Raw genomic sequence first — 27825 nt, 5'->3', positions numbered from 1 at the left:
TCGTAATGACTTTTGTTGTAATCCCCACGTTGTAATGGCAGTGCGGGGTAATCCCCACGTTGTCATGGCTGTTCCCCATGCTGATCACAGAATTGAGTGTGAATGAACTATGAATAGCGCTAGGAAATTCATATCAGAGAGGGGCTATGGAGACGTGAGGGGCATTGATAATGATAGTGAGGAAATTTATGTAGAAGGGGGTCATTGGGGGAGGGGGCAACAAAAAAGACTGTCGCAATGGGCGTCACCAGCACATTCAGTAAATCTAGGCCCAGGAGAGGAACAATAGTTACTTACCTGTAAACAGGTGGTTCTCCAGTATTGGTGTCTTTCATAGATTCACATGCCTGAATCATTCCCCGTCGTCGGAGTGGGAGTCCCACGGTATATAAAAAAGTAATAAAATGCCATAATACATATAGCAAATATCAGAAATACCCAACCAGGAAGTAAAGTAGCACCAGCTACAGTAGAAAAAACCCTCACACTCAAGACTATCCTAGTCATTATGTCTTAGTCCAAACTGCAGCCAATCAGGCGACAGCACCCACCAGAATGTTCTCCCCAGAGGCTCAGGCTCTCAGATTTTCTCGCACCGGAGTAGACTCCATAATGCCTGAGTGAGTCTCTGGGGGGAGGCGGGCGGGTTGCATGTGAATCTATGAAAGACACCAATACTGGAGAACCACCTGTTTACAGGTAAGTAACTATTGTTCTTCTCCAGTATTTGGGGTGTCTTTCATAGATTCACATGCCTGAATCAGAATAGTAAAACAGTGGTCCATAGGATTAGGTTTTCACAAAAACAGATACAAATATAGACTCCAATCAGTACTATATTGACTCGTGTTTTCAGTACCCAGCCGGGCCTGAAATTTTATTTCAAATATAAACAAATTTAAAAGACCATCAGAGAGGTCTAATGGAAGAGTTGGTAGGGTACAAGCCTGTACCTATCCAAAAGTATAATCAGAGAGAATTAAGGGGTAGGGAAAAAGCAAGAAAAAGAGTGTAAAGAATATCAGGCAAAAAGAACATGGGAGCCTACTGTCCCTTGCATCAATAGCATATTCGCACAGCAAGTTCAGACAACCAATTCATGTAACAGTGTCAACACAATGGGAAAGTTACAGAATTTGGAAAAGTGTCGACGGCGTTTCGATCCCCGGCTCCTAGTGAACTGGGATCATCATCAGGACATAAACAATGTATTACCTGTATGCGCTTTTTAAACCTGTTAGAAATCACATTTTACAAAGTTGGGAGAAAAAGGAGGGAAAAAAAGAATACGTTTAAATATGGCACTAGTTACAATTACATGTTACAGGTACAACGCACACATCGTTCATTTATATCATGCCTTGGTGATGGTGAACTAAATTACATGTTTCCAGTGTTCCAATTTCATGCTTATATGGAGAAGTGAAAACAGTTTAAAACGAGGCCGACTCGATTTTGCCACCGTGAACCTTTAGACGCTAACGTGGTTGTGCTTACTAGAGTCGCTTTCAAGAAAGGCGCCATGGTAATAGCTCATGTGAGAGTCTCATTTATTAAGGCATGCTGCCTAGTGCACTTAAAACGATATAAGACACTAAAGGTCGTGGCACAGGTGTGGTGTATCAACCTATAATTGCCGAGTGTCCATGCTTTCGGGTGAGCGTGCCCGGATTCTATCATACCCTAATGAACTCACAATAATCATGGGTGAGCCAATTGGACTCACAATAATGATAGGTGAAGTGCACACCTATTCAAGGATCTTCATGTTTCTCCAAAAATACGCGGAGAGATGGTATGGTGAAGGGCTGGTGCCTAAAGGAGAAGGAATCAATTAAGCGTCATGTTGCGAGTGTTAGGCGTGAGTGATATGAGTACGGGGGACAGGACGTTACCTTGAAGTCCTATTCCGATAGGATTGATGTTGATTGTCAAAAGTGCCTATCCTGTAACTGGTAGTGCCCCGCTGGGTGGGATACAAAATTCGTGGGCCAGTCTATCCTATCCAGACCGCTACCAAGTATGCGCTGTTAGTCACACGGTCTGAAATTAAAAAGGAATAACATGGATACCGAGGGAAGGCACTCAGGGTAATGTGGCCGGGAACAAGGGTGGGGGTCCGGGGGCCCTTACCTTTTACGTGGAGACAGTGCTTCCTCACTCGCGATCCGAGTGAAGGACGGGCGGTATGCTCGATGGCAGTCCGCCGGCTTCCCGAAGATGCGGAAGTAAGCTCAGTTCCAGAGACACGTGAATTAATAAACATCTAGGAGGGAGTGAGAGTGAAAGGGGCGGGGAAAGCGTCTCAGCGGTGGCCATCTTAGAGTGGTGTTGATTAGATAGCCTAGGTGAGTTTGCTCTTTTGCATGCAGTTCGTAAGTGCATCCTAATTTCCTTAATAGAAAGGTAACAATTGGCAAACATTAGAAAAGTTCAGTTTCTGTCCATATTAATATCGGAATCTAAAAACGAGCAAAAACAGGCATGATGTTGGAACAGCTTATACATCTGAACATCAGAGAAAGTTGACTGTTATTACAATCTTGTCATTTTAAGCAGTCCTTGGGTCAGCATCTGACCATTCACAGCAATCCTGCCCAATCCTCGGTCCGATTGAGACCATTCTGTATTGTGTCCAGCAATATAATGCATTTTAGTTCCTCCTTATTCAGAAGTTGAGCCATGCATCCCCCTCTAGATGGTAACTTTAAAGCCTTCAGCACAGTCCACTTTAGGTCATTTTCTGTGTGTCCGGCATTGATGAAGTGTTCCACAAGCGGGGCATTCTGGGTCTGACAGCGAATGCGACTTTTGTGCTGGCAGATCCTTGTTTTCACTTTCTGTGAAGTTTGACCCACATACATTTTTAAACATGGGCATTGAATCAAATAAATCACATTGCAGGTGTTACAGTTTGACAGTGAAGAACTAGTAAAAGTGATGTTATTAAATACTCTGGTTTTTCCTTCAATAGTTATATCACATACACTGCAATTGCCACATTTCATATGTCTTACAACGGGGGACAGACCCCATATAGTTTCAAGTGTGGAGGGTTGACTAGGGCTTGGCAATGCGGCGCGGACTAAGTGGTCCTTCAAATTTTTGCTTTTTTTAAAAGCAAATAAGGGACGCTCAATTTCTAGTGCGCCTGCATTAATGACAGACCAGTGGCGGAGTATCATTTTTCTCAATTTGTTCGACACTGGGGAGAAAGTAGTAACACAAGCTATTCTTTCCTGTGGGGTTTTTTGAGTTGGTGTCAACAAAGTTTCTCTAGGTCTGTACCATGCTCTTTTGAGTGCATTTTTGACAATACACCTAGGATAGCCCCTGTTTTTAAGTTTGTCTGCTAGAATAGCACTTTCTTTAAAGTAGTCTTGCCTACAAGAGCAATTTCTCCTGATTCGCAGGAACTGGGAGAATGGTAGTGAATCCCGTAAGGCTCTGGGGTGGTTGCTGGAATCATCTAATAGAGTATTGCGCTCTGTAGTTTTTCTGAACAGGCGTGTCAGAAGAACTCCATCCTGGTGGAAGATGGAGAGATCCAGGAAGTCAATAGAGATTTTGTTTGAAGTAAGGGTAAAGTGAAGGCCACAACAGTTATTATCCATCCAGTGTTGGAAATGGCGTAGATCACTGACTTCACATTTCCAAATCATGAAGATGTCGTCAATGTATCTACGCCATAGTCCAATTCCTAAGTGGAAGGGATTAGATGGCGAGAGTATCACCTCTTTTTCAATCTCGTTCATGAAAAGTATAGCCAAGTTTGGAGCAAAAATTGCCCCCATACTTGTCCCCTTAATCTGCTGATAAAAGAGGCCATTAAAGGTGAAGAAGTTTCTCGTCAGACAGATTTCAAGAAGCTGTAAGATGAATGATGTTGGTATTGCGTGAGGGCGTGGGCGTGTACATTGATACATTGACGACATCTTCATGATTTGGAAATGTGAAGTCAGTGATCTACGCCATTTCCAACACTGGATGGATAATAACTGTTGTGGCCTTCACTTTACCCTTACTTCAAACAAAATCTCTATTGACTTCCTGGATCTCTCCATCTTCCACCAGGATGGAGTTCTTCTGACACGCCTGTTCAGAAAAACTACAGAGCGCAATACTCTATTAGATTATTCCAGCAACCACCCCAGAGCCTTACGGGATTCACTACCATTCTCCCAGTTCCTGCGAATCAGGAGAAATTGCTCTTGTAGGCAAGACTACTTTAAAGAAAGTGCTATTCTAGCAGACAAACTTAAAAACAGGGGCTATCCTAGGCGTATTGTCAAAAATGCACTCAAAAGAGCATGGTACAGACCTAGAGAAACTTTGTTGACACCAACTCAAAAAACCCCACAGGAACGAATAGCTTGTGTTACTACTTTCTCCCCAGTGTCGAACAAATTGAGAAAAATGATACTCCGCCACTGGTCTGTCATTAATGCAGGCGCACTAGAAATTGAGCGTCCCTTATTTGCTTTTAAAAAAAGCAAAAATTTGAAGGACCACTTAGTCCGCGCCGCATTGCCAAGCCCTAGTCAACCCTCCACACTTGAAACTATATGGGGTCTGTCCCCCGTTGTAGGACATATGAAATGTGGCAATTGCAGTGTATGTGATATAACTATTGAAGGAAAAACCAGAGTATTTAATAACATCACTTTTACTAGTTCTTCACTGTCAAACTGTAACACCTGCAATGTGATTTATTTGATTCAATGCCCATGTTTAAAAATGTATGTGGGTCAAAGTTCACAGAAAGTGAAAACAAGGATCTGCCAGCACAAAAGTCTCATTCGCTGTCAGACCCAGAATGCCCCGCTTGTGGAACACTTCATCAATGCCGGACACACAGAAAATGACCTAAAGTGGACTGTGCTGAAGGCTTTAAAGTTACCATCTAGAGGGGGATGCATGGCTCAACTTCTGAATAAGGAGGAACTAAAATGCATTATATTGCTGGACACAATACAGAATGGTCTCAATCGGACCGAGGATTGGGCAGGATTGCTGTGAATGGTCAGATGCTGACCCAAGGACTGCTTAAAATGACAAGATTGTAATAACAGTCAACTGTTCAGATGTATAAGCTGTTCCAACATCATGCCTGTTTTTGCTCGTTTTTAGATTCCGATATTAATATGGACAGAAACTGAACTTTTCTAATGTTTGCCAATTGTTACCTTTCTATTCAGGAAATTAGGATGCACTTACGAACTGCATGCAAAAGAGCACACTCACCTAGGCTATCTAATCAACACCACTCTAAGATGGCCACCGCTGAGACGCTTTCCCCGCCCCTTTCACTCTCACTCCCTCCTTGATGTTTATTAATTCACGTGTCTCTGGAACTGAGCTTACTTCCGCATCTTCGGGAAGCCGGCGGACTGCCATCGAGCATACCGCCCGTCCTTCACTCGGATCGCGAGTGAGGAAGCACTGTCTCCACGTAAAAGGTAAGGGCCCCCGGACCCCCACCCTTGTTCCCGGCCACGTTACCCTGAGTGCCTTCCCTCGGTATCCATGTTATTCCTTTTTAATTTCAGACCGTGTGACTAACAGCGCATACTTGGTAGCGGTCTGGATAGGATAGACTGGCCCACGAATTTTGTATCCCACCCAGCGGGGCACTACCAGTTACAGGATAGGCACTTTTGACAATCAACGTCAATCCTATCGGAATAGGACTTCAAGGTAACGTCCTGTCCCCCGTACTCATATCACTCACGCCTAACACTCGCAACATGACGCTTAATTGATTCCTTCTCCTTTAGGCACCAGCCCTTCACCATACCATCTCTCCGCGTATTTTTGGAGAAACATGAAGATCCTTGAATAGGTGTGCATTTCACCTATCATTATTGTGAGTCCAATTGGCTCACCCATGATTATTGTGAGTTCATTAGGGTATGATAGAATCCGGGCACGCTCACCCAAAAGCATGGACACTCGGCAATTATAGGTTGATACACCACACCTGTGCCACGACCTTTAGTGTCTTATATCGTTTTAAGTGCACTAGGCAGCCTGCCTTAATAAATGAGACTCTCACATGAGCTATTACCATGGCGCCTTTCTTGAAAGCGACTCTAGTAAGCACAACCACGTTAGCGTCTAAAGGTTCACGGTGGCAAAATCGAGTCGGCCTCGTTTTAAACTGTTTTCACTTCTCCATATAAGCATGAAATTGGAACACTGGAAACGTGTAATTTGGTTCACCATCACCAAGGCATGATATAAATGAACGATGTGTGCGTTGTACCTGTAACATGTAATTGTAACTAGTGCCATATTTAAACGTCTTCTTTCTTTCCCCCCTTTTTCTCCCAACCTTGTAAAATGTGATTTCTAACAGGTTTAAAAAGCACATACAGGCAATACATTGTTTATGTCCTGATGATGATCCCAGTTCACTAGGAGCCGGGGATCGAAACGCCGTCGACACTTTTCCAAATTCTGTAACTTTCCCATCGTGTTGACACTGTTACATGAATTGGTTGTCTGAACTTGCTGTGCGAATATGCTATTGATGCAAGGGACAGTAGGCTCCCATGTTCTTTTTGCCTGATATTCTTTACACTCTTTTTCTTGCTTTTTCCCTACCCCTTAATTCTCTCTGATTATACTTTTGGATAGGTACAGGCTTGTACCCTACCAACTCTTCCATTAGACCTCTCTGATGGTCTTTTAAATTTGTTTATATTTGAAATAAAATTTCAGGCCCGGCTGGGTACTGAAAACACGAGTCAATATAGTACTGATTGGAGTCTATATTTGTATCTGTTTTTGTGAAAACCTAATCCTATGGACCACTGTTTTTCATAATAATTGACTGCCCAAGGTCCCTAGGTACTGATTGGGTTCCCCTTGTTTTTGTAAAATATACTTGAGCGCAAACGCTGGTTTGCAAGGTCTCTTTATTGTCCAAACCCCTAGTGGTTTTGGGTCCCCTAGTACCCCATCCTTCCTTAAAACCTGTAACTCCCTGATCTTTCCATTTCTTCACTCTATTGCACTATGTCAGGTCATGCACCCCTCTATACAGATGAATACCTAAAACAACTTTGCTCCGGTCCATCCCTTCTGTCAGACAACTCTGACATCCCCAGTCAAGAGAATACCACAATCCCGGAACAATTAGAGAAACTCCATAAAAAACAAGTCCGTTTGCAACTGATGATATTGATGCTAACGGACTACCTAAAGGCCGAGGTAATTCCTGTAAGATTACTAGTCCGTAATGTACCAGGGATTTTCACAGACAACCCGAAATATATAACTAGTTTTAGTTACATAGGAACCACTTGTTCACGTCACTGGCTTGCACTAGGAATAGATACCGCTGTCGAGACATTGAAATCACTTGAAACTGAGATCGCGGATATTCTGAAACAAATCCAAGACTCAGGAACCACTGAGGATAGTAAGAAACTCCTAGAACAAGTTGATAAAACCATTGCTGAATACCAGAGAATAGAACAAAATAAAAAATCTAACAAAATCAAAAAAGATATAAAATCGTATAATATAGAAGTGACATACCCTTATCTACAAAAGGACTTCTATACAAATCGGACATACTCTAATCCTCAACAGTACAGGCCCTGGGGGAGGTACAATAGACGGAGAAATTTGGTAAATTTCTCAGAAACCTCAGGCGAATCCTCCGATAATTCGGACGCAGGAGAAGGCAGCAGTACATCCCGTCGGGGTGGGTCACATCAGACCGGTGGTACAAATCCTTTTTTACAGAGAGGCCAACAAGGCACACCTCAAAGAGGAAAAGTAAAGAAACCCCAGAGATGGGTCAATCCACCAGGGGAACGCCGGACGAGGAACAATTTCTATCAGTGGTAGATTCCCCGTCTGTAAATACAGAAACAATCCCAATTTTCAACATCTCCAATTATTCCTTAGGAGAGGATGAACTTTCCCTTCTCAGAAAAGGACTCACTTTTGTGCCTACTACCCCTCCCAACTATTTGGAACTGCAAACTGAATTAATGAGGTTCTTTAGACGGATCCGGCTAAAGGCATTCTTTCAACTACATCCTAGTCAAGAGAGTAATGCCCTAACACCCTTCAGACCACCGTCGACCTTTTCTCCCACCTCAGGGATGATTCCACCTGAGATAATCGCCTTTGAGAAACTGATATTGAAAGATCTTTCTACACTACAAAATACCCGTGCCTTCATCCCATACAACATCACGTTAAAAGAAAAACAGGCCATTACTACACTCAAAACGAATCACTCTTTGATTATCAAGAGTGCAGATAAGGGTGGGGGAATAGTTCTCCAAGATCTTGACTCTTATACTTCTGAAATACTAAGACAGTTAGATAACAAGGAACATTATCAAAGACTGGCATCAAATCCTACAAAGGAAATCCAGGAATTGATAAAGAAAATCACTACGGACGCATTAACCGAAGGGTTCTTATCTAAAAAAGAATATAACTACTTAAATATCAAAAGCCCTAGAACACCTGTGATATACACTCTTCCAAAAATTCATAAGAGTCTCACTGCACCACCTGGACGCCCCATCGTTTCAGCGTGTGGTTCGATTCTTGAGCCATTGGGAGCCTTCATTGACTTCTTCATAAAGGAGTTTGTCCCTTCCACACCTTGTTATGTTAGAGACTCCATGTCCATGATTTCACTGGTTGAGAATTTACCCTTCAACCCAGCTACAGACACTCTTTGCACCATGGACGTGGAGTCCCTCTATACGAATATTCCCCAGATGGCGGCCCTTAAGGTGATTCAAAAGACCCTGGACACACGCCCACGCCCTCACGCAATACCAACATCATTCATCTTACAGCTTCTTGAAATCTGTCTGACGAGAAACTTCTTCACCTTTAATGGCCTCTTTTATCAGCAGATTAAGGGGACAAGTATGGGTGCAATTTTTGCTCCAAACTTGGCTATACTTTTCATGAACGAGATTGAAAAAGAGGTGATACTCTCGCCATCTAATCCCTTCCACTCAGGAATTGGACTATGGCGTAGATACATTGACGACATCTTCATGATTTGGAAATGTGAAGTCAGTGATCTACGCCATTTCCAACACTGGATGGATAATAACTGTTGTGGCCTTCACTTTACCCTTACTTCAAACAAAATCTCTATTGACTTCCTGGATCTCTCCATCTTCCACCAGGATGGAGTTCTTCTGACACGCCTGTTCAGAAAAACTACAGAGCGCAATACTCTATTAGATTATTCCAGCAACCACCCCAGAGCCTTACGGGATTCACTACCATTCTCCCAGTTCCTGCGAATCAGGAGAAATTGCTCTTGTAGGCAAGACTACTTTAAAGAAAGTGCTATTCTAGCAGACAAACTTAAAAACAGGGGCTATCCTAGGCGTATTGTCAAAAATGCACTCAAAAGAGCATGGTACAGACCTAGAGACACTTTGTTGACACCAACTCAAAAAACTCCACAGGAAAGAATAGCTTGTGTTACTACTTTCTCCCCAGTGTCGAACAAATTGAGAAAAATGATACTCCGCCACTGGTCTGTCATTAATGCAGGCGCACTAGAAATTGAGCGTCCCTTATTTGCTTTTAAAAAAAGCAAAAATTTGAAGGACCACTTAGTCCGCGTCGCATTGCCAAGCCCTAGTCAGCCCTCCGCACTTGAAACTATATGGGGTCTGTCCCCCGTTGTAGGACATATGAAATGTGGCAATTGCAGTGTATGTGATATAACTATTGAAGGAAAAACCAGAGTATTTAATAACATCACTTTTACTAGTTCTTCACTGTCAAACTGTAACACCTGCAATGTGATTTATTTGATTCAATGCCCATGTTTAAAAATGTATGTGGGTCAAACTTCACAGAAAGTGAAAACAAGGATCTGCCAGCACAAAAGTCGCATTCGCTGTCAGACCCAGAATGCCCCGCTTGTGGAACACTTCATCAATGCCGGACACACAGAAAATGACCTAAAGTGGACTGTGCTGAAGGCTTTAAAGTTACCATCTAGAGGGGGATGCATGGCTCAACTTCTGAATAAGGAGGAACTAAAATGCATTATATTGCTGGACACAATACAGAATGGTCTCAATCGGACCGAGGATTGGGCAGGATTGCTGTGAATGGTCAGATGCTGACCCAAAGACTGCTTAAAATGACAAGATTGTAATAACAGTCAACTTTCTCTGATGTTCAGATGTATAAGCTGTTCCAACATCATGCCTGTTTTTGCTCGTTTTTAGATTCCGATATTAATATGGACAGAAACTGAACTTTTCTAATGTTTGCCAATTGTTACCTTTCTATTAAGGAAATTAGGATGCACTTACGAACTGCATGCAAAAGAGCAAACTCACCTAGGCTATCTAATCAACACCACTCTAAGATGGCCACCGCTGAGACGCTTTCCCCGCCTCTTTCACTCTCACTCCCTCCTTGATGTTTATTAATTCACGTGTCTCTGGAACTGAGCTTACTTCCGCATCTTCGGGAAGCCGGCGGACTGCCATCGAGCATACCGCCCGTCCTTCACTCGGATCGCGAGTGAGGAAGCACTGTCTCCACGTAAAAGGTAAGGGCCCCCGGACCCCCACCCTTGTTCCCGGCCACGTTACCCTGAGTGCCTTCCCTCGGTATCCATGTTATTCCTTTTTAATTTCAGACCGTGTGACTAACAGCGCATACTTGGTAGCGGTCTGGATAGGATAGACTGGCCCACGAATTTTGTATCCCACCCAGCGGGGCACTACCAGTTACAGGATAGGCACTTTTGACAATCAACGTCAATTCTATCGGAATAGGACTTCAAGGTAACGTCCTGTCCCCCGTACTCATATCACTCACGCCTAACACTCGCAACATGACGCTTAATTGATTCCTTCTCCTTTAGGCACCAGCCATACCATCTCTCCGCGTATTTTTGGAGAAACATGAAGATCCTTGAATAGGTGTGCACTTCACCTATCATTATTGTGAGTCCAATTGGCTCACCCATGATTATTGTGAGTTCATTAGGGTATGATAGAATCCGGGCACGCTCACCCAAAAGCATGGACACTCGGCAATTATTGGTTGATACACCACACCTGTGCCACGACCTTTAGTGTCTTATATCGTTTTAAGTGCACTAGGCAGCATGCCTTAATAAATGAGACTCTCACATGAGCTATTACCATGGCGCCTTTCTTGAAAGCGACTCTAGTAAGCACAACTACGTTAGCGTCTAAAGGTTCACGGTGGCAAAATCGAGTCGGCCTCGTTTTAAACTGTTTTCACTTCTCCATATAAGCATGAAATTGGAACACTGGAAACGTGTAATTTAGTTCACCATCACCAAGGCATGATATAAATGAACGATATGTGCGTTGTACCTGTAACATGTAATTGTAACTAGTGCCATATTTAAACGTATTCTTTTTTCCCCCCCTTTTTCTCCCAACTTTGTAAAATGTGATTTCTAACAGGTTTAAAAAGCACATACAGGCAATACATTGTTTATGTCCTGATGATGATCCCAGTTCACTAGGAGCCGGGGATCGAAACGCCGTCGACACTTTTCCAAATTCTGTAACTTTCCCATCGTGTTGACACTGTTACATGAATTGGTTGTCTGAACTTGCTGTGCGAATATGCTATTGATGCAAGGGACAGTAGGCTCCCATGTTCTTTTTGCCTAATATTCTTTACACTCTTTTTCTTGCTTTTTCCCTACCCCTTAATTCTCTCTGATTATACTTTTGGATAGGTATAGGCTTGTACCCTACCAACTCTTCCATTAGACCTCTCTGATGGTCTTTTAAATTTGTTTATATTTGAAATAAAATTTCAGGCCCGGCTGGGTACTGAAAACACGAGTCAATATAGTACTGATTGAAGTCTATATTTGTATCTGTTTTTGTGAAAACCTAATCCTATGGACCACTGTTTTTCATAATAATTGACTGCCCAAGGTCCCTAGGTACTGATTGGGTTCCCCTTGTTTTTGTAAAATATATATGAATCAGAATAGTAAGCAGTACTCCTAGCATAACGCTCGTAGACGTCAGAGACTCAAATACATAGATATCTCGATATATATATATATATATATATATACAAGTCCACAAAACGTAGTAAACTACGTAAATGCACTCTCCTTGAAAGATCCGGAATTAAGAATTTAGCAGAGTGCGCTTTTCCAAAGTTCTTGTTTATTTAGAGTGCAGCATCGTGACAGCTCATGGAAACAAAAAACCCAACGCGTTTCAGCGAGGAAACTCGCCTTGATCACGGGTAGTTTACAAATCCAATGAACAACATTTAAATAAAGTTTCACCTAGTGAGTGCAACATAAACAAAGGACTCAAAGCTTGTAAATGCGGTGGCCATCTTAGAATGGAGTACACCCATTAGTCACGCAGTTCGAAAACATAAATACATGATTCAAAGGCACCAAATATGCAAATCATATGGCCTAAATGAGCCTATATTGCCACATATATGTCTTTATGGATAAATATATAGAGACAACTGAAAATTATCTGCACTTTTCTTAATTCAGTCAACATATTAACTGTAAATCAACATGTTCTCATAATTGAAATCCACATTATAAGAAGAAATAATAAATAAAGCAATGTCGTCATGATAACGTAGTATGCAAGGCACTGTATATATTGGGCACTTTTCTGCTAAGTCAAATGTGAAACTGGACAGCATAATTATTCACTGAAGCTATTGATAGTCAAACAGAGACCTATTATGCATGTTGGTCGATTAGCAATTCCGATTAGGGTTAATATATAACCTCACTGGGGGTTTACACGTGATCAATGACGTTATCATGACGACATTGCTTTATTTATTATTTCTTCTTATAATGTGGATTTCAATTATGAGAACATGTTGATTTACAGTTAATATGTTGACTGAATTAAGAAAAGTGCAGATAATTTTCAGTTGTCTCTATATATTTATCCATAAAGACATATATGTGGCAATATAGGCTCATTTAGGCCATATGATTTGCATATTTGGTGCCTTTGAATCATGTATTTATGTTTTCGAACTGCGTGACTAATGGGTGTACTCCATTCTAAGATGGCCACCGCATTTACAAGCTTTGAGTCCTTTGTTTATGTTGCACTCACTAGGTGAAACTTTATTTAAATGTTGTTCATTGGATTTGTAAACTACCCGTGATCAAGGCGAGTTTCCTCGCTGAAACGCGTTGGGTTTTTTGTTTCCATGAGCTGTCACGATGCTGCACTCTAAATAAACAAGAACTTTGGAAAAGCGCACTCTGCTAAATTCTTAATTCCGGATCTTTCAAGGAGAGTGCATTTACGTAGTTTACTACGTTTTGTGGACTTGTATACAACAAAGGGGGACCTTTGCCCCTTAATGCACCGCTGTCACGGTGTCCCGGCGTTACAAAGGAGGTGGATTTGAATTTGTGAAATCGCTGGTCGACCGCGTTTATATTGATGCCATAACGGAGGAGCTGATCATTCTGGCGTGTTAAAAGACGGGACACGAAAACGGGATCTGCTGAAACGACTCACCGGGAGCCTGGGAATTGCGAGGTGGATGTGCCTGATTTCTCCGGCAGCTCCGTGACGGGTGAGTCAGTTTCCCTGTCATTTCCCGCTCGTGTTTTCGTTGTAAGCATCAAGACGATCTATGCGGATTATTTGAAGCACACGCCTGTATATTATTGTGGGAGGCGGTGTGCTTTGCTCCGCCGAACTTTCGGAACGTTCCGATCTGGCATTTAAAACAAAACGCGACTTCCCCACGCCAACCCGCCAGTAGAGCTACAATCTGGGGGTAACGGCGAGGGACCTTGGAAGGGAATCATAATTAACGCAGTTGACATCAGTGCGCATTTCCATACGAACAGACAAGAACATATGCAGGCAAGAGGGGGGATCCCCACGTGAACTCAAATCATGGAAGACGAGGCGGAGGCACGGAGAAGATTAAGGGCACAGTCCATGTTTGTACAGACAGCTAATAGCGCTGCTAGTAAGGAGCCGGCACCATCTGGACAAGGACTGGTTAACAAATACCAGAAACTTGAGAAACTGATACGCAAGGAAATTTCTCGTTGGTGGGAGGCAATTACTCTGGAAAAGTATCAGGAAGAGAAGAGAATTCCAAGAGGATTGCGCATCCTAATAGCTCCATCACACGAAGAGCCAGACATGGAACTAGCAGAAGAATGGGCTGATAACCTAATGGACTGTTCTAATCGCATGTTATCCATCCTGATTAAACATGCATGGAAGGACAGAATGTCATTGTTGAAGTTGATTGCGGATCTCAAGGATGAACTAATGAAGGAAGATACAACGGAAGGCTTCACGAAGAAAATGGAAGAAATTGACAAAAAGATGGCCAAACACGAGGATGAAATCGTGGCAAAAAAAGAAAGGAAATTCTTACGTGATAAAATCGATTACCAACAAGGCCGCATATTTACATTCAGCCGTAAATATGACAACTTACAAAGGAAGGGGGTACAAGCCGACATCGATGCTGTTGGGGCTGGGGCACCAGTCTCGGAGGAGGAAGTGGTGGAGAGTGACGTCTCAGAGGACGGTCAACTACTGGCACCCAAAGATGCATCGAATAATATCAACAAGGCTTCCCATTTTCGGGTGGAATTCAAAATGATGAACCAAACTACGCAGCAACAAAACTGGCAAATAGACAGGGGCCGGGGACAAGGAAGAGGATTCAGAGGAAAAGGCAGAGGAAGAGGCAAACCTGGAGAAAGTACAACAAAGAGCAACGGCCAGCCAGGAGGGGCGGCTGGAACAAGTGGATCAACAACAACCCCAGTGGGAGTGGAAACACGGGGTCAAAAGAAAACACGAGGAAAATGAATCAACGCAATGTGGTAAACCTTTCATCCCATATCCTAACTAAAGTAGAATATGATGTTTTACAATTTGGCTTATCCTTCTGCCCCTCGGCAAATTTTAACTATTCGCAGGAACGAATAGATTTGTTTAAATTCACTAGGAAGCTACGTTTACACAAGTGGAACAAACTCAAAGTGAAAAACACAACAATGATTGCTTCAAATATTGAACCAGCTAGTGAAACTATTGGTGAAATAGAGTCACTAATTGCTATGAAGGACTTGGAGTTTGGTACACCTGTAAACACCCCCAATAATGCTACCTCTTTGGGTTATAGAACAGATCTGAATTGTCCAAATCATTTCAAATCTAAATCGACCTTTAATCCAACTATACCTGCCTGTAGTATTGACACCTTTGAAACCCTTGTCATTAATGACCTTAAAAACTTGGCCAAAAACAAATGCTGGTTCAAAGATAATCTGAGTAAAGCAGAAAGAGTAGCTATAAGATCTCTGGAAGAGGACCCCTCCATTGTCATTCGTCAATCTGACAAAGGGGGGAATGTGGTTGTAATGAATGTTAATGATTACATTAATGAGGGTACTAGACAACTTAATGTAAAAGAATGTTATGAAATCTCGTCTTTACAACAGATTGAAATAAGCAATAACAAATATTTTGAAATGTTAACAAACTGGCGGACAAATGGTATCATCGAATGGGATGAGTACTCATTTTTGTTAAACAGACATCCGAAAGTGGCAGTTTTATATTTACTGCCTAAACTACACAAAGACTCAAAAAATCCCCCTGGCAGGCCAATAGTATCTTCGATTGGTTCCCTATTGGAGAACACGTCAAGATACATTGACCACTTTCTGAGACCTTTTGTTGAGAATGTACCTTCGTACTTGAAAGATAGTAGGGATTTTATCAACAAAATCACCAACTTTGATTGGCAGGATGGCTATCTTCTTGTCTCATTGGACGTATGCAGTTTGTATACGTCTATTAGACATGAGGATGGTATTGGAGCATGTTGGAAATTCTTGTGCACCAGGTCTATTTCTTATCTGAGTCATTCTGAGATGATAATCCAAATGATCAGATTTTGTCTGGAACACAACTTTTTCGTCTTCAACGATGTCTATTTCAGACAACGACAGGGGACGGCGATGGGAACTTGTTTTGCTCCCAGTTTTGCTAATCTTTTTATGGCAGACTGGGAGCAGCAAGTAGAGAGGACTCATCCAATGTACCGTGGCCATGTGAAAATGTGGCTACGCTACATTGATGATCTTTTCATCATTTGGGATGGTACACAGAGTGAAGCTGAAAAGTTTGTGGCGGACTTGAATGATAATGATCTTAATGTCAGACTAGAGGGTCACATGGACACCCAGAAAATGGTTTTTCTGGATCTACAGGTAAAGGTTCTGAACGGTAAACTTAAGACCTCTTTATACCGGAAGGAAACTGCTGGTAACACGTTGTTACACGCGGACAGTGGCCATCCCAAAGCCTTGGTCAAGAGTATCCCATTTGGTGAATTCCTCCGGGCTCGGAGGAATTGTAGCACGGATGAGGATTTCATGAGTGAAAGCATGAACATGAGGAAGCGCTTTGTTGAAAGGGGATATCAATCCTCAATCATAGATGCTGCTTTCAAGAAGGCCAGTGTTGTCAGCCACCAATCCCTGCTCACGTCCGACAGATGTCCTGAGACCACTAAAACAACAGAAATAGTTAGGCATATTTCCACCTACCATTCCAAGTCATGGCAAGTATTTAAGACCTTCAAACGCCATTGGAGTGTATTGAGAACTGAACCCACTCTGATTGAAGTACTAGGTGAGAATCCCAGCATGACATACAGGAAAGCTCATTCCCTGAAGGACAAACTGAGCAAAAATGAGGTAAGCATGATCACAAACAAATCCAGTGACATTAAGGGCTTCTTTACCTGCATGAAATGTAAGGCCTGCAGGTACAGTCAAAACATCAAAAAAGTCTTTTTTCCTGTAGAGGCGGTTGAGAAACCGATTAGCAAACATCTAACATGCCTATCTGAATACTGTGTGTATGTTTTGTCATGCCCATGTGCCAGAAAATATGTAGGGAGCACAATGTTCCCTGCTAAGAAACGTGTTCTTGAACACATGAGATCCATTGAGAACAAGGATCAAACTTCGCCCATCGCACGTCATTTCGAGGAACAACACAAGAGCAACAGGAATTTGCTCAAGTTCTTCGTTATTGACAAGCTCCCTGCCATGAAGAGAGGTGGAGACAAGATCCGCAGATTAAGGCAAATGGAGAATAGGTATATCATTGAGCTCGACACCCTGATTCCTAGAGGTTTAAATTCGGAGGAGGAAATGAAATGGCATCTAGGGGACTGTTGAGATATGTTAACTGGTACTGATTACCTATCTCTTTGCCTGAGTATATGAATATTAGTGTAATTGTGTTTTTAGCCCTTAGCTTTGTCAGTGCCTTCTGCTAATTTTAATCATTTTTGTAAATGTAATTTTGTTTCATCACCGTCACTCACTTAGTTTAAAACTCCTAGCTTTAACTATTAGTCTCTGCAACTGCATGATATAGTTGATATAGATTCTGACTTGCACCTTCTCCTTCCCTTTGTGTCTCTTTTATAGGTACTGACTGGGTATGATGCACAGTGAGAGACATCCATCTAAGCCGTTTTCGACTTGGATTGACACGAATGACTGCCTTAAACGTATTAACTCACTTGGGATCCTATATGTAGTATGCAAGGCACTGTATATATTGGGCACTTTTCTGCTAAGTCAAATGTGAAACTGGACAGCATAATTATTCACTGAAGCTATTGATAGTCAAACAGAGACCTATTATGCATGTTGGTCGATTAGCAATTCCGATTAGGGTTAATATATAACCTCACTGGGGGTTTACACGTGATCAATGACGTTATCATGACGACATTGCTTTATTTATTATTTCTTCTTATAATGTGGATTTCAATTATGAGAACATGTTGATTTACAGTTAATATGTTGACTGAATTAAGAAAAGTGCAGATAATTTTCAGTTGTCTCTATATATTTATCCATAAAGACATATATGTGGCAATATAGGCTCATTTAGGCCATATGATTTGCATATTTGGTGCCTTTGAATCATGTATTTATGTTTTCGAACTGCGTGACTAATGGGTGTACTCCATTCTAAGATGGCCACCGCATTTACAAGCTTTGAGTCCTTTGTTTATGTTGCACTCACTAGGTGAAACTTTATTTAAATGTTGTTCATTGGATTTGTAAACTACCCGTGATCAAGGCGAGTTTCCTCGCTGAAACGCGTTGGGTTTTTTTGTTTCCATGAGCTGTCACGATGCTGCACTCTAAATAAACAAGAACTTTGGAAAAGCGCACTCTGCTAAATTCTTAATTCCGGATCTTTCAAGGAGAGTGCATTTACGTAGTTTACTACGTTTTGTGGACTTGTATACAACAAAGGGGGACCTTTGCCCCTTAATGCACCGCTGTCACGGTGTCCCGGCGTTACAAAGGAGGTGGATTTGAATATATATATATATATATATATATATATATATACACTGTACATGTATAACAATTATCATCAACATCTGAAATAACGTCTAAAGAGCATAGAGGAGGAGGTGGAAACAGAGGCTCACCTTATTTGAATAGATTGCGCAGCACTGCTCTTCCAACCGAAGCATCTGCGTCGTCTGCTGAATCTAGACAGTAGTGTCTAGTAAAGGTGTGTCTGCTAGACCAAGTAGCCGCTCTGCAGATCTGTCGAAGAGGCACACCAGCAAAACGGGCAGTGGAAGAGCTAACCGCCCTTGTAGAATGTGCTCTTGGCAAGGCCTGTAAGGGTCTACCGGCCTGCTGATGACAAAGTCCAATAGTAGAGGAGACCCATCTAGCAATGGTTTGTTTTGAAACTGCACATCCCTGGCGCTGCCGCCCATAAGCCACGAACAGCTGGTCTGTTTTGCGGATGGCAGAGGTTTTTGAAAGGTAAAACTTAAGACATCTTCTAATGTCTAATGAATGTAGTGCTCTCTCAGCTGGAGACTGTGGGGTTGGAAAGAATGTCTTCAGGACAACCGGCTCATTCAAATGAAAGTCCAAGGGTACTTTTGGCATGTACGTTGGATTAGTACGTAGTACCACTGAGTCCGTGGTGAATTGAAGGAAAGGCGCTTTAGATGTAAATGCCTGAATATCGCTAACCCTTCTAGCAGATGTTAAGGCTAGTAACAATGATACTTTCCATGTCAAAAATTTCAGGTCCACCTTATGGATCGGTTCGAAAGGGTGGCACCTGAGCTGAGTTAGTACGACATTCAGATGCCATGCAGGAGGAGGTTTACGTACAGGCGGAAACATACGAAACAATCCTTTGAAAAATTGTTGTATGATCGGCACAGAAAACAAATAATTTGATCCATCTTGACGAAATCTAGAAATGGCCGCCAGGAAGACTTTAAGAGTAGAATGTGCCAAACCTAATCTGGCCAAATGCAAAAAGAAAGGAAGAATCTGCTCCGGTTTGGCATGAATGGGATGTAGACCATTGGATTGGCACCATGCACAGAAACGCTTCCACTAAAGCTTGTAGGTTTTGATCGTGGATGGAGCTCTGGCCTTCGCCAGTACCTCCTGACAGTCTTGTGGAATATTTAAGTGTGCAAATTCCATGTGTTGAGGAGCCAAGCTGACAATTTCAGTGAGTTCGGGTCCGGATGGTACACTCTGCCCTGCTGAGTGGAGAGAAGATTCGGAATGCGTGGAAGTTGGATAGGGTTGCATTCCGAGAGAAGAAGGAGCTCGGTGAACCAGTATTGCCGGGGCCATCGTGGAGCAATTAGTATCAACCGGAATGGCTGCTTCTTCATTTTCCTGATGACCTTCGGAATCAGAGGTATCGGTGGAAAAGCGTATGCGAATATTTGACTCCAATTCAGCGAAAGGGCATCCCCGCACAAGTCCTTGTGGGGAACCCAGCTTGCAAAGTATGGGCATTTCCGGTTCTGGTATGTCGCAAACAAGTCCAAATCCGGATGCCCCCACAGCTGAAAGATGCGGTTTAGAGATGGTAGATGTAGTTCCCACTCGTGAGTGCAGCCCGTGGACCTGCTGAGAGAGTCCGCTAACACATTTGCGATTCCCGGAACATGGACCGCTGACAGATGGATATTGTGAGTCAGGGCCCAACTCCAAATCTCTTGTGCTTGTTGTGACAACCGGGCTGATATTGTGCCACCCTGCTTGTTTAGATAATGCATGCAGGTGGTGTTGTCCGTTCGAATTAAAACTGTGGCGCCTTCCAGAGTTGCTTGAAAGGACTTCAGGGCCAGAAATATTGCGTGCAATTCTAGCCTGTTTATGTTCCATTTCATTTGGGTCTGGTTCCATTTCCCGCTGACCGTCATGCCTTGGAGGTGAGCGCCCCAGCCCGTCATTGAAGCGTCCGTCGTTACTATGAACCTGGGCACTTCCGTGAGGAACGAGCATCCCATTTGCATGTTGGATCGTTGAGTCCACCATAGGATTGCTTCTCGCATTCGAGGCGTAATTTGGATGATATCCTCGAAGGACCCCGACACTTGAATCCACTGGTGACTGAGCTCCTCTTGCAAGGGTCGCATCCGAAGACGACAGTTGGGGGTGAGAAGAATGCAGGAAGAAATCATTCCGATGAAAGATTTGAACATGCGCACTGAAACGCACCTTTTTAATAACAGTGCCGCAGCTAACCGTTGAATCTTTTCCTGTCTTTCTCTTGAGATGAATACTTGGGCGAGCTTGGTGTCCAGCGTCGCTCCCAAGAAAGTCTTTCTTGTTGCTGGCGTGAGGTGTGACTTTTCGAAGTTTACTGAGAAACCCAGGCTTTGCAACAGTGACAGAGTTGTTTGGATGTGATCGTGCGCCATGTCGAAAGAACTGGCCTTGATAAGGCAATCGTCCAGATATGGATATATCTGTATCGATTGCAACCGAAGGTGGGCAGCCACCGGGGCCTGTATCTTCGTAAACACTCTGGGAGCTGAACACAGTCCAAATGGAAGAACTTTAAACTGGAAGTCCCTGCCAGCCACTCTGAACCTCAGAAACTTCCGATGCCTGGGAAAAATTGGTACGTGGAAGTATGCATCCTGAAGGTCGAGTGTTGCCATCTACTCCCCTGCCGAAAGAAATTGGAGGATTTCTTGAAGTGTTAGCATCCTGAAGGACAGGTTTTTTAGGAATTTGTTTAGGGCACGCAGGTCGAGGATGGGACGCCATTCCCCCGACTTCTTGCGAATAAGGAAAAATCTTGAGTAGAAGCCTTTTCCTTTCTGATGATGAGGTACTCTTTCTATTTCTCCCTTCCGAATCATGGTGTTGATTTGGGCGAAAAGCTCCTTGAGGTGCGCTGGAGGCGGTCCTTTTGGGGGGCAATTTGGGGGAGTTTTTACGAATTCTAAAATGTGACCTCTGGCTACCACATCCAGAACCCATTTGTCTGTTGTAATTGTGGACCAATTCAAGTAATTTTGGGATATTTTTCCTCCAATTTGGTTCGGGTTGGTACAAAGTGGTGGCAGGATGCGTGCCTCATTTCTTACTGTCTCTTCCTCGATAATTAGATTTTCCTCAAGGTTGAGAGAAGTTTCCTTTCCTTTGTCCATATGTCTGCTGCCTATATGGCTGGAATCTTTGGTTTCCTTGGGCGGAAGAATAGGAACGTTGCTAGTTATAACCTCCTCTATTAGAGAAATTCCCTCTTCCTTTTGCTCCACGAAAGGAAGACTTCCTGTATTGCAGAGTACCCAGCGAACGTGCTGTCTCCGTATCTTTTTTGATGGCTTCCAGAGCATCATAAACATGTTTTCCGAACAAGTACTCTCCATCAAACGCCATGTCTATAATCCTTGTTTGGACCTCTTGCCGAAAGGATGTTGCCTTCAACCATCCCTGCCTTCTGAGAACAGCTGCACCCGCTAGCTGTCGAAATCCCGTTGCAGCAACGTCCACTGCAGCATCAATTATTTCAGAGGAGACACACTCTCCTTCCTGAAGGATCTTTTTTGCCTCAGTTCGATCTGGCTCGGGAAGTTTGTCCATGTACGGCGAGATGTCCGACCACATCTGCCTGTCGTATCTCCCTAATATGGCTAGGGAGTTTGCGGCCCTGATGGTCGTTGCTGCAATAGTAGAAACCTTTTTACCGATAGAATCCAGGCGTCTTCCATCTTTGTCTGGTGGAACAGAGACTTGAGATGTCGGATTAGAAGACCTCTTTTGCGCTGCCTGCGCTACCACAGAGTCCGCTTTAGCTTGTCCGACAAGGCACGCTGGAGAAGAATTCGGCGCCCTATATTTCTTATCTACTCTTGGACGCACTGCCGGTAAAGAATTTGGCTTTGACATGATCTTTAGGCCCTCTTTCCAGATGAATTCTGTAATCGGAATGGTCCAACTCTGTTTCTGTGGTGTAGACTTGAAATCATACAAGAAGCAGTCTTCTTGCTTTGATTCCATGGTTATCATGAATCTCTTTGTAGCCCTATCCATGATCTTGTGGAATGAGGCAATGTCCACGGGTGGTGACTCGGATGTAGCAGGTTCTGCCGGAGAGGGCGTGTTTGCATTATAATCCTCATACTCCGACGATTCTGAAACATTGTCCAGTTCACCTTCTTCTTGTTCCTCATGCTCTGAGAATTCTTCCTCTCCTGTTTGAGGAGCTGTAACGTGCGCCGCAGATAATGTTGGACGTTCTTCCTCCAACGTCACAGAAACCACTGGTTGCGACTGTTTAGCCAGCGGAGTCGCTGTCTTAGGTCTTGGTGTAGATACCTGAGATTCCCCTGACTCTGAAGGTGGGAATCGTCTGTAATAGTCACTGAGCATATACTGCAGATTGCGAAACAAATCGTCAGGCATCTGCATGCCAGGAGCAGGCCTATCTGCATGTGACGTAGGCTCAGTCTCATCCATCTCTTCCTCTATATCCTCTTGAACTTTAATTCGGAGGTCAGAAGGACTTCTAGCTGCTCCAAAATTTTCATCCTCATAGGATCCTTCCTCATCGGAATCCAAAAGTTTGTCTGGCACTACTGGCGTAGAAGAAATCGTCTCAGTAGTTGCTCTTTTCCTTAACAGCGTAGCTGTAGTTGCAGGCGATGGCAAAGGAATTCCTGATGTATGTGCTGACCAAACTTGCAAGGCAGTGCAGCTTGACAGAGGCGGCGTCGATGGTACCTCAGTTTGCTGTTGAAACTGTTGTCTCGTCGACGGTATCGTCGTCGACGGGGTCGTCGTCGAGGTCGTCGACGGTAGCTTCGTCGACATGGTCTTCGTCCTCGACGAGGATCTTTTCGTCGACGAGGTCGTCGACGGTAACACCGTCGACGGGGACGCCGTCGAGGCCGTCGACGGTGGCTTCGTCGACGTGGACTTCGTCGTCGACGAGGGTTTACCCATCGACGGTAACGCTGTCGACGTCGAGGACTTCGTCGACGGCAGCATCTTGATCGTCGATGGGGATCCAACCGTCGACATCAAAATCGTAAACGAGGAACTCGTCGACGGTACTTTAGCCGTCGTCGACGGGACCATTGTTGACGACGAGATAGGTCTGATCTGAACATGCACCAGAGTAGGTGATGAAGCCAAAGACATGACAAGAGTAGGCTTTGGAGAGGAGAAAGTCATAGTGCAGGTGGTAGACGTGGCCACATGTGAGGAAACACAGTCCTTTTTTGACGTTGAAATTGTCAAAGGTGGCAACTGAGGAGGCACAGATTTTGAAGATTTCTTGGGAACTGAAGATTTCCCAGACTTCTTAGAGGGCGTACTATCACCTTTAGCAGGTGGGAGAGTCTTACTCGAAGTACTAGGCCCAGGAGCATCCAGAGAGGATTGGGCCTTCTTAGACACCTTAGCCCTTGGAGATGAAACCTCAGTTTCTGCCTTCCTCTTAGTAGAAATAAATGAAGACCCAGAGGCCAAGCTTCCTACCTCAGATAAAGGGTCCTCTTTGTCCTTGAGTCTGTTTAGCCACAATAGTAGTCGTCCTTCTCTATCCCTGATGGTCTTAGGGGGGAAGGTCCGGCAGATCTTGCACTCCTTTGCCTTATGGTCAGGATAAAGGCAATATAAACATTTTTTGTGGGGATCTTCCTTGAAAAGTCTTAGCTTCCCACAAGAATCACAGGCCCTGAAAAGGGATTTTGAAGAAGACATCTGAAAAGTTGAAGAAACTAACTGTGTAGAAGAAAAAACTGAGCTGAGCTCAGGGAGACTCCCTTCACACGACGTGCGGTAGAAAATCTGAGAGCCTGAGCCTCTGGGGAGAACATTCTGGTGGGTGCTGTCGCCTGATTGGCTGCAGTTTGGACTAAGACATAATGACTAGGATAGTCACGAGTGTGAGGGGTTTTTCTACTGTAGCTGGTGCTACTTTACTTCCTGGTTGGGTATTTCTGATATTTGCTATATGTATTATGGCATTTTATTACTTTTTTATATACCGTGGGACTCCCACTCCGACGACGGGGAATGATTCAGGCATGTGAATCTATGAAAGACACCCCTAATACTGGAGAATGAGGGGCTCACTGCACCTCATTTACTATGCAGCCAAAGGGCATGCCCATATCCCCTTGCTGTGCCCATTTATTATTTCATTCATCTAACCGGAATGAACCTAATGAGGCATACTTGGGCCAAAAGCAGGCTGAAGTTCCATACAGTTGCTGTCAGGAGGGTACCTGGCTTGGCAGTTCGGGCATGACTGTTCCTGCTGGAGCAGGAAACAGACTAATTTGCAATTGTCATGTCTCTGTCTATAGTAATGTATTGGGCGAAAAACAATGGACTGGAATGCAACCTGAGCGATCAGCAGTGGCTGCTATTAATTCAAGCACTCCTTCATTCACTTTGTTGTTAGTCGCTAACAACCAGAGCCGGACTGGGAAGGCAAACCAGCCCTAGCTTTCACATTGGACCGGCTCCCGGGGGTGGGAATGGGGGGGGTGGAAGGGGGGGGGGCAGGTGCAGGATGCTGGTGGGAAATACTGGTGCTGCGCTTTTGTTACGGGGGCCGATATTGCAGTACTGCTGCAAAACTGGCCCCCAGTGTAGTATACTTGTATTTAGAGTATTGCACCTTTCCTACTTATCTGCCTTGCTGCTCAGCCAGTGTAAATAATCTTGGAATGTTGGTATGTGTGATGAGAGAATGGAATGCTGGTATGCCTGTGTGTGGAGTGGTAGTTGAGAGGATGAGCTGAGCAGCAAGGAAGCTGCTCCTGGCGGGGCTCGCCCTTTGGGCTTTCTACTCTATTCTACTTATGCTTGATACTTACTGATATCTAAGAAATGTATCAATAAAGCAAATATCTCAAAAGTACACCTGAGCCCATTGGACTTATTACACCCAGTGACAAAAAAGGCCCCCAGCAGTCCAAATCCCCCACCCTTCTGGCCCACTGGAAAAACGCTCAGTGCCCTCTATGGCCAGTCTGACCCTGCTATCAACTCCCAGCTATGCCAAAGTCTTTTCCCATTTTTAAGGACATTTCCATTATTTTATCCTTCCCAAGTCCTCTATTGGTATAATGGTTGCATTGTATAATGAATCTCCTGCTTTTGTTCATGTTTTATACCAAGGCACCTTAACGTATCATAGAAAAGGAAAGCTGTAAAAACACAAAATAAAACAAGCATTGTCAGAAAACAATCAGCCGCACCTTTGGGAACTTTTGGTCTTACCAATGTGTAGTATCCTGCATATTATATTGTAAGGTGTTTACCCAGCCCTGCTCTGCCAGTGCCTGGCTTTGACCCATTAGAATGTTAGAGTCTGAAGATGCCTCGGAACGTTGGGACTCAGAGAGGCAGAGCGACAGTTAGTCATGGGCTGAGCAGATGACAGGCAGCTCCTGGTGGGGCTCTGATATACCATCTTAACTACCTGATGTCTTGTACTTTACTACCTGTTATCTATATGAACAAATCATATTGAAATACTACCTTCCTGAGTGGACCTTCTTCACTACACAATGGTTTTTAGCGATTCTGTTACAGCACCCCCGATGCTGTGCAACATGGCAAAAGAGGATAGAAAAAAGGTGTATGACGTGTCTGGCTGTATCATTTTGTACGTGTGCACACCACGCATATGTGCTCCTTCAAAAGGAAGCTGGCACTTTTTTGTTTCTTATTATTTACCAATCCTAGTTGGATTGGTGAATTACAAACGGTAGCCCAAAAAGCATGTTTTTGTTTCTAAGCTGGATGGGGGAAATCAACACAGTGGGTGAGGGGCAGAAGCAGCAAGAAGGGTGGGAACAAAAGCAACATGGAAGGAGGGGTAGGGGTAGTAAACAGAGGGCCTGGGTCAGGAGAAGCAAAATGGAGTGCAGTGGGTAAGTCTGTATTTCCTGTAAAATGTACTGCTTCTAAGTACACAACTGGATACGCATGAAACGTCTAGCTCTATGACTACATTCCTATGTCTCTAACCCTTCTAAAGACTAGTGTGTGGTCCATCTTGGCTCTCACCTTGCCTCAAATGGCATAAAATGATCCTGGGAATACGAATTAGAATACATCAAGGTTTTTCCAATATATAAAGGAAGCGCAATTGTGGTTCAGTCTCTATGCTAAACACTATTCATTAGCAGCCAAAAGTGATATGCTGATTGCAAACAGCTACCCACACGACAGGAAGCAAATATTTATTCAGTGCCCAAAAAGATCAGCATCTATTAGACCAGGTGCCTCTATCCTTTGTGTCTTGGCTTACGGCCTAAACGACTGACACTCACTTGAAGCACAGTTCCATCTTGTTTCACAAGCTTAAATTCTTCAAGAGTAGGAAGTGGATGTCCAGTAGCTGCACATGTAGGCTTGTATTCTATCCCAGAATTCAACTCTATAGACTCTTGCAAGTTCACTATTTCTGGAGGTACATTTGATGCTCCTGAAAAAAAAATAGATTTTTCTTCTGATTATCACCATCACACACATATGAAATGCATCCTTGTATTTACTCACAGTTCTTTATCCCATGGTGTGCTTGTCTAAAGGGATTATCTTGTTAAATATAGAGGTCAGAGATTTAAATACATATATAGATTTATCTCAGTGAGAAATATGGTTTTCAGTTCTTGATGATTAAAGTCCTTTTATTGTTTGTATTTAAAATGCAAATCATTAATTTATTTAAACATTGGTACAAGGTAAAAACCGTAAGATTCAATTCGTTTAATGGATTCTGGCATATTTCCTGACCCTAAATTTAACATGGATGAACAAAAAAGGGTAGGAATCATATAGTGCTGGTTTTGCCATCTCTGGGCTACATCATATTGCACTTTGCAATACACTCTCCCGAGAGACCCATTTTTGCTGTCTATAATCGGGGCCACTGGAATTATGCAGTATGGAAGCACCAAATTATGTGGCAGGGTTGACTAAATTTTGTGGAAATGGATGGAAATTATACGGTTTAATGTGGCACATTTTTTGATAGTATTACTTATTTTGTCATTTTTACGCAAGGTAATACTGTCTAGGCAAAGGTTTCACCTTATTAGTTTTCTAGAAAGGGAGAGTGGTCCAAGGAAGAATCCAAGTCCATATCAGTTTTCACATGGTTTTTGTGGAGAGAACACACTCAAAAAAACTCTGGACCTCTTGAGTTTTGAACAGTAAAGTCTTTAGGGGGATAGTGAGTGTGTTAGCAGTAGTTCTTTATATCATTAGGCTGAATCCTTGCTCATATAATTAGAATCAAACGTCCATTTTGTATAGAAAGATGCTCTTTATTCATTTAGGTAAAAGACATGAACAGCCGACACGTGTTTCGCCCCCTGTGGCGATTCGCGCCAGGGCTTTTTCAAGGCTATTTATACAACAATTTGTTCTTTTCAGTTCTTCATCATAATTTGTATTATTTTTCA

The 27825-nt window shown here is 43.3% G+C and overlaps 1 protein-coding gene across 1 annotated transcript in view; it reads right to left on the bottom strand.

Moving 5' to 3' along the window:
- Window positions 1–27825, bottom strand: part of TEK (TEK receptor tyrosine kinase) — a 570337-nt gene that overhangs the window by 338287 nt on the left and 204225 nt on the right. Inside the window, exon 8 of the mRNA XM_086962126.1 lies at window positions 26689–26843. Coding sequence (XP_086818252.1) covers window positions 26689–26843 — 155 coding nt within the window. The remainder of the gene's footprint in view (window positions 1–26688; window positions 26844–27825) is intronic.

This window comes from Lissotriton vulgaris, chromosome 3_1 (assembly GCF_964263255.1).
Source record: "Lissotriton vulgaris chromosome 3_1, aLisVul1.2, whole genome shotgun sequence".
NCBI lineage: Eukaryota > Metazoa > Chordata > Amphibia > Caudata > Salamandridae > Lissotriton > Lissotriton vulgaris.
Note: the sequence above shows the minus strand (reverse complement) of the source record. Positions and strands in the feature narration are given on the sequence as shown.